Genomic DNA, 6,387 nt, shown 5'->3' with positions numbered 1-6,387 from the left:
ATGTACAGTTGGAGGCATGACCAACAGGCAGGCCGAGTACAAAGGAAAGTCCAAGGTCCAAAACTATGTTACCTACAAGCCACTCCACAACTCAGCTATGTAGGCTATTTTTCAACAAAATACTAAGAAGAATCTAAAGTAATCTGGCACAATTTTTCACATAAACCGTTTTAATATTTATTGGACAGCCATTGAAAACAAAGCTTTAAAATAAATGCACACACTACAGTTGAACTGTAGGCTAAAGCTGATGCTTAAAAAACTACGCAAAAAACTTGAAATAAATGCAGGATAACTGGAGCAGATTGATACACGAAGAGACCGGCCGCGTGCCCACCAGGAGCTTAAAGCTATCGAGGAGCCGCTCAGAGCAGCAGCCTCCTATAAATGCACATTTTTGGGGAGGGCGGCGCGACACGCGGCGGCCCAAATTGTTCTACAAAACAAACGGATCGTAGCCCTTTAACTTTAAAAATCGAATATGCCTATAAATGCAGAGGAACAGCCTTATCCGTAGCAGGAGTTCGCGATGGTCACGTTGGATTAGTGCAGCAGGAAGAGAGCCGGCTGCTCCAGGTACTGCTTCCACACGTTCGAGAAGCTGGCCATGGTCACGCCGTCGATGACGCGGTGATCGGCCGACCAGCTCACGCTCATCACGTACGCCTTCACCACCTCGTCCTTGTCGTTGAAGCGGGGCACCGCCTTGGTCCGGCCCATGGCTCCGATGGCCACCTGAGGCGCCATAATGCAGGGATGGGTATAGGTGCCGCCAATCTAATACAGGTTTAGTGAAAACGGTTTCTGATACGAAAGGATGTGAGGTATTCTTACGATTCCAATGTTGGAGAGCGAGAAAGTGCCGTCAGCAAAGTCGGAAGGCGTCAAGGAGCCAGTGCGTCCTCGCTCCACAAGAGCGTTCAGATCCTTGGCTATCTCGATGATGCTCTTGGTCTGACAGTTCTTGATGTTCGGCACCACAAGCCCCTGGGGCGTATCGATGGCCACGCTGATGTTATGGGCTCCCTTGTAGATCAGCGACTCGCTGGCCAGATCCAAGGAGCTGTTCACGATGGGATACTTGCCCAGCGCCACGCTGGCGGCCTTGATGCAGAACGGCATAAACGTCAGCTTGGGCACGCCGTTTTCCTGGGCCACCTTCTGTAGCTGCGCCCGGAATTTGACCAACTCACTCATGTCGATCTCGTCGCTGTAGGCAAAGTGCGGGATTTTCTGGAGGGGATTCCGTAATAGAGAATGTGTGTCGGAGCAATAGCAGAAAAAAGTACACTCACCAGGGACTCCGACATGGATTTCAGCATGGCCTTGCGCACTCCCTTGAGTACCTCTACGCGATCGGCGGGTGCGGCAGGCTTGGGAGGAGCGGCAGGGGCGGCTGAAGCTGCCTTGGGAGCTTGCGCCGTCTTGGCAGCCAGCGTGGGATGTGGTACATTGGTGCCAGGCGGCACTTGGCCAAGGTACTCCAAAATATCGCCTTTGAGAACACGGCCTTGGCGTCCTGTAGCCGGCACCTTGGACAGGTCCAACTGGTGCTCCTTGGCCAATCGGCGGACAGCGGGAGTGGCAAGGGTGATCACGCGACCCGAACTGGGGGTCTCTGATGCCTTCTCCGCCTCGTTAGCAGATCCCTCAGAGGAGGAGGAGGAGGACGAAGAGCTTGAAGAGTCCTCCTCATCACCCTCTTCGTCCTGGACATCAAAGTCGAGCAGGGGCTTTCCCACCAGGGCAATCTCGTCTATGTTGTGGTGGATCTTAATGATCTTGCCGTCGTAGCGGCTGGTGATCGTCACCGAGGCCTTGTCAGACTGGACCTCGCACAGGTTGTCGAACTGCTCCACGGTGTCGCCCACCTTGACGAACCACTCCTTGACCGTCACTTCTCGGATTCCCTCGCCGATGTCGCTGAGATGGAATGAAACGGTCTTGTCCAAGCGGGATGTCACATTCAGGCAGCGTTTCAACTGAAAAGGAGAAAATGTCAGGCTGGTTTACGTTCAACGGCAGGCACCTGTTGCGGGATCCAGAACTCATTTTTGCTTAACAAGCAACATCAAAACAACACCAAAGAGAGAAGCTCGGCAGATAGGCCTGCTCCCTCTCGCTCTGGGGTGTTTGTGAGATTACATAATAGTATAATAGAAGTTCCATGTTTGTATCGACGCGACGCCCGCCTTCATTGTGCACTCACTTGGGCGGCCTGGTGTGGCAAGTAGTTCCTCAGGAGCCAGCCGGAGGCACTATTTCGGAGCAGGTGGGAGGCCATTTAGCGGGATCGCGATCGTTTTTTGGAGACTTAAAAATTAGCGAGTCGGATCTGCGATCGCGCAGGTTGCTTCAAAACATATGATTCCGCATAGGGATGGTGTAGCGATTTTATTATCGATATCGACATGATCGGTTGCTGTTTTTCAATTTTAAAAATTATTTAAGATATTAAACAGTGTACTGCTTAATAATTTAATTAAATCTCTTTTTATTTATTTGAAAAACATTGCGTTCAAATATTGTGCCACCACTAGAAGCCCCGCTGATCGTTGAAAACATGTGCCTGGTGGCGTTTATCAACACTTCGACAAAAACGTGAAGTTGAACAAAATGGTAAGGTTCATGCCAGAAGTAATGAAATTATAATTAAACCTCATATTTTATCCAGACCAATCTACGCAAGGAACTGGAAAAGTGTAAGCACCCCAATAGTCGCAAAACAAAAGCGCTAGGCAAGAAGGCACGTCGTCAGAACAACAAACACAAAACACGTCTCGGTCATGCCATCAAAAGCAACATCACCGGCGAGAAACTGAGCTGGTTTTTGGGACACATCGATGAGAAGCGTACGGAGCCCCTAGCGCCGCAGGAATTGGAGGACCTTATTGCCCTGTACTTCAAGCGCTTCGACGAGGAACTGGAGCAGATCAATCTAAAACAGTCGATAGGAAAACATCGAGCCAATCAGCACGCCGCCCGCAAGGATGTGATCACAATAACCCTGGAAAAGGAGCAGAACGAGTACCGCAGTGGAGGCCTGGAGCTAATGAACCTCTGCGACCCATTAAAGCTAAAAATTCTCCGTGATTGGGATGGTAGCGCGCTTAGTGTCCAGCATTTGAAATTGGATCTTATTTCTCACAACATGCTGCAGCGCCTCAAGGAGCAGTCGAAGGAGAAGGGACAGGAGGAAATGGAGACCTCCTAAAAGATTTTGTTGATAAATAAACTATTAAAAACAAACAACTTTTTGTTGACATTGCATTCGGGTATTGCCCAACACTGCCATTGCGGACTATCGGTTTTGCTAAACATCCCACGTGCTCAAGGGTTGTCAACAGATAAATATATCAGTTAAATATATAATAGTATAAATAATATTTAGATTATTGCATTGCTTAATATATTATGATGATTGGCTTGATTCAGTTTGAAAGATAAAGCAGAAATTTAAAAGATAAAGCAGCCCCACTTAATTCTGTCAAAAACCCATTTCAAATCCATATTCATTGTGTTCGACTTTAGTGTAGGTCTGACAACCCTATGCTGTGAACTTGAAATTCTAGCAGATTTTTTGGTGTGCGCCGATAAACCGAATTGTGGTGAAATATTCCCATCGTAGCGTGAGTTTTATTATATAAACAAATGCCGCGAAAAGGCAGAGGACAACGTACTTAACGGATTAAACCATTCTCCCGCAGTGTGAACTTCTAGCTGAACAGAGATATATCACCAAATACAATGGGAGCCAGTACCTCGAAGGGAGTCGGAGTGGCCCAGGCAGCGGCCGCTCCTGTTGTCTCCGCCGCCCAGCCGGATCAGGCCAGTGGAGCCACTGCAGCCGCCGCTGGCGGTGAGAAGCCGAAGTGCAAGGCCTGCTGCGCTTGTCCCGAGACCAAGCGGGCACGTGATGCCTGGTGAGTGGAGTGCCCCCTGCAAGGATGACGCAACAGAAAGACTAATTTTGTTTATTTCTTATCCCTCAGCATCGTGGAGAACGGCGAGGAGAACTGCTCGGCGCTGATTGAGGCACACAAGAAGTGCATGCGTGATGCCGGCTTCAATATCTAAGTTGGGCTAGTGCCACCACATCCCCAGATTCTCCTCACTGTTGTTTTCTGTTGTATCTCAAGCTAATTATAGAACTAAATTAATTGACGACCAAGCAGTGTCCTTCTTTTGGGAAAGCCAACGGATTTCAAGTTTATACAACAGCAGGAGAATCCATACATGGACAGCGTCTCTCCCTTGGTTGTTCCTTATACCTCAAGAACTCCAGGCACCTAGATAGCACTGAACTCGTAGATAAAATTAATCAATCACTTCTGTTTCCCAACGACTCATGCCATTACTTAACTGGGTTGCTGCCCAAAGTTTCTGTTATATCACTCTTGCAACTGCAGATTATAATTCTCTATGGAGGCTGATAGATTCCCTGACAAAGTCCATACTTTCCTACTTTATAGAGCTCTAGGGAGTCTATAGACCTCCTCGCAGTCTGCTAATCATACGAGGCAATTAGTATATTCCAAAGTAGCTAGGAATTCTAGAGTAGCTGGAGACTCAGGGTGAGCCCAAAACCCATTCTATAAAGCCTCAAGGTTGCGGGTCAGGTTTATTTAGATAAAGCTCAAGGTGCGCAGGGCAACGACGGCGGCCATGTAGAAGGTGATTAGAAGCATGGTGCCAAAGGCGAGGATCCTCGAGGGCTGCGGAACGGGATACACGGCGTAGACCAGAGTGTGCACAATCCTGGCGACCGAGGCCACGCGGAACAGGTTGCAGGCAACGTCCTGGTTCGGGTTGGTGCTGATGTAGATCAGGGCCATGATGAAGTACGGCAGGATGTTCTCCATATCGTTGCGATGGGCTCTGCAAGGAGGATGAGACTGTAAACTGGGGGATGGCTTGAATATGTCCTACCATACCTTCTCACACGCTCCACATGCGGATCGTCGAACTGGACTTCGATGTTCTTGAAGAACAGATCCTCCTCGTTGGGGAAAATCTAAAAGTTCGAGATAAAATTGGTCATTTGGATGTTTTAGAACCCCGCCAAACAGGTTAGAATGCGATGACTTGTGGGTTTTGCTGGATGGTTACCTTGCGCCGTAGTTTCAGCGGAACTAGAGCCAGCAGCTGCGAACGGAATGGCGAAATGATGACCTTTGAAGCAAGTGCAGTCACTCATGCATATGTATGCCTTACCTTGTACCGGAAACGCTGCAGGGCTGTGAGCAGTGACATCAGCAGCATCTTGGCCACCAGGACCGTGGCCCAGAAGAGGTAGCAGCAGAAGACCCTGTTCTCCAGGGTGAACAGATTCCCTGCCGTCGGGACGGTGCCATTGGAGGGAGTCGAAAGAGGAGCTAGAGCTGGAGCTGGCATAGCGTGTGTGTGGTTGCGGGGAGGCGACTTGGCCGAGTGATGGAGCTGGGCTGAGCTGCTGCCGCCAAGATCGTTAGCTTGTGGCCAAACTGGTTACGAATTGCGTCGGAGCTAGAAGCATAGGTGCTGGTCTATTAACTGTGCGAGTGCCGAGAGCCATTGCTGGCCACCAGCATCTCTCTCCCTCTCCCTCTCTAAATGAATCTCAGACAGCAGACGAACACATAGCCCGCCTCGAAGCAGGTGATGCCGAAGGTGGTGAAGAAGGCCAGGGCTCGGGCTGGCTGGGGCACAGGTATGATGGCATAGACCACCGTGTGCAGCAGCCGGGCGCTGGCGCCGATGCGAATGAGCAGCCGGGCGGTCAACGGATGCGGTCCGCTAGCCACATAAACGAGCGACATCAATACGAAGGGCAGGACGTTTTCCAAGTCGTTGCGATGGGCTCTGCGGAAGATGATTGCTGGATTGGGTTCTTCTTGTTTTGTTTCCTACTCACCGTCGCACCCGCTCCACACAGGGATCCCCGAAGCGAACCTCCGGGCTCCGGCTTATCCGCAGGTCCTCCGGATTGGCAAACGTCTTGGTCTTCATCCTTTGGCGCGCCGTCAGCAGGGACATCAGCAGCATTTTGAGGACCAGCAGACTGGTCCAGAACATGTAGCATCCGAAAACGGGGTTCGATTTGCTCAGAAGCACCAGGGGCGCCATGGCCGTGGGCATGTCACCAGCCGCCGTATTTTCGGTTCCCGCTTCCATGTGCGTTCGATTCCAGTCAGAGTTCAAAGTTTATTACTGGGCCGAAGGGGCCCAAGTAGGTTATAAGCCTGCAGGACAACAGGTGATCCGGTTCCCTGACCTGACCTTCTTTTCCGGGCGTATACTTTCATAGGTCCTTATTTCTTATTTATGCCCATTTATTAAATGCCTTGAAGGGAGTTCAGTGAAAATAAAAGTTATCCTTTTCAGTTTTTGTATTGATTTTACAATTTT

At 50.0% G+C, this 6,387-nt stretch overlaps 5 protein-coding genes across 7 annotated transcripts; 2 read left to right on the top strand and 3 right to left on the bottom strand.

Moving 5' to 3' along the window:
- Positions 1–152: 152 nt before the first annotated feature.
- On the bottom strand, positions 153–2,380 carry LOC6503905 (lipoamide acyltransferase component of branched-chain alpha-keto acid dehydrogenase complex, mitochondrial). Its single transcript, XM_001963782.4, has 4 exons — positions 2,210–2,380; positions 1,296–1,982; positions 835–1,233; positions 153–777 (listed from the first exon to the last, which is right to left on the bottom strand). The coding sequence occupies exons 1-4, from the start codon at positions 2,282–2,284 to the stop codon at positions 544–546; spliced, it is 1,395 nt and encodes a 464-aa protein (XP_001963818.1). The 5' UTR covers positions 2,285–2,380; the 3' UTR covers positions 153–543.
- A 123-nt stretch (positions 2,381–2,503) lies between these two features.
- LOC6503746 (translation machinery-associated protein 16 homolog) lies at positions 2,504–3,249 on the top strand. The gene is made up of 2 exons (XM_001963781.4): positions 2,504–2,619; positions 2,675–3,249. The coding sequence occupies exons 1-2, from the start codon at positions 2,617–2,619 to the stop codon at positions 3,212–3,214; spliced, it is 543 nt and encodes a 180-aa protein (XP_001963817.1). The 5' UTR covers positions 2,504–2,616; the 3' UTR covers positions 3,215–3,249.
- A 175-nt stretch (positions 3,250–3,424) lies between these two features.
- On the top strand, positions 3,425–4,167 carry LOC6503747 (cytochrome c oxidase copper chaperone). 2 transcript variants are annotated; one of them, XM_001963780.4, is made up of 3 exons: positions 3,425–3,629; positions 3,708–3,923; positions 3,993–4,167. In XM_001963780.4, the coding sequence occupies exons 2-3, from the start codon at positions 3,748–3,750 to the stop codon at positions 4,075–4,077; spliced, it is 261 nt and encodes an 86-aa protein (XP_001963816.1). In that variant the 5' UTR covers positions 3,425–3,629; positions 3,708–3,747; the 3' UTR covers positions 4,078–4,167. The 2 variants fall into 2 exon arrangements, with proteins under 2 accessions (XP_001963816.1, XP_044572742.1); XM_044716807.1 differs by having other exon boundaries at positions 3,522–3,923.
- A 441-nt stretch (positions 4,168–4,608) lies between these two features.
- On the bottom strand, positions 4,609–5,554 carry LOC6503904 (microsomal glutathione S-transferase 1). Of its 2 annotated transcripts, XM_014905627.3 has the most exons (4): positions 5,215–5,554; positions 5,110–5,145; positions 4,935–5,014; positions 4,609–4,878 (listed from the first exon to the last, which is right to left on the bottom strand). In XM_014905627.3, the coding sequence occupies exons 1-4, from the start codon at positions 5,392–5,394 to the stop codon at positions 4,626–4,628; spliced, it is 549 nt and encodes a 182-aa protein (XP_014761113.1). In that variant the 5' UTR covers positions 5,395–5,554; the 3' UTR covers positions 4,609–4,625. The 2 variants fall into 2 exon arrangements, with proteins under 2 accessions (XP_014761113.1, XP_001963815.1); XM_001963779.4 differs by lacking the exon at positions 5,110–5,145 and having other exon boundaries at positions 5,215–5,550.
- Positions 5,555–5,584: 30 nt separating this feature from the next.
- LOC6503903 (microsomal glutathione S-transferase 1) lies at positions 5,585–6,322 on the bottom strand. The gene is made up of 2 exons (XM_001963778.4): positions 5,894–6,322; positions 5,585–5,841 (listed from the first exon to the last, which is right to left on the bottom strand). Exons 1-2 carry the CDS (start codon positions 6,151–6,153, stop codon positions 5,589–5,591), a joined length of 513 nt encoding a protein of 170 aa, XP_001963814.1. The 5' UTR covers positions 6,154–6,322; the 3' UTR covers positions 5,585–5,588.
- Positions 6,323–6,387: the final 65 nt, after the last annotated feature.

Source organism: Drosophila ananassae, chromosome XL (assembly GCF_017639315.1).
Source record: "Drosophila ananassae strain 14024-0371.13 chromosome XL, ASM1763931v2, whole genome shotgun sequence".
Classification (NCBI taxonomy): domain Eukaryota; kingdom Metazoa; phylum Arthropoda; class Insecta; order Diptera; family Drosophilidae; genus Drosophila; species Drosophila ananassae.
Note: the sequence above shows the minus strand (reverse complement) of the source record. Positions and strands in the feature narration are given on the sequence as shown.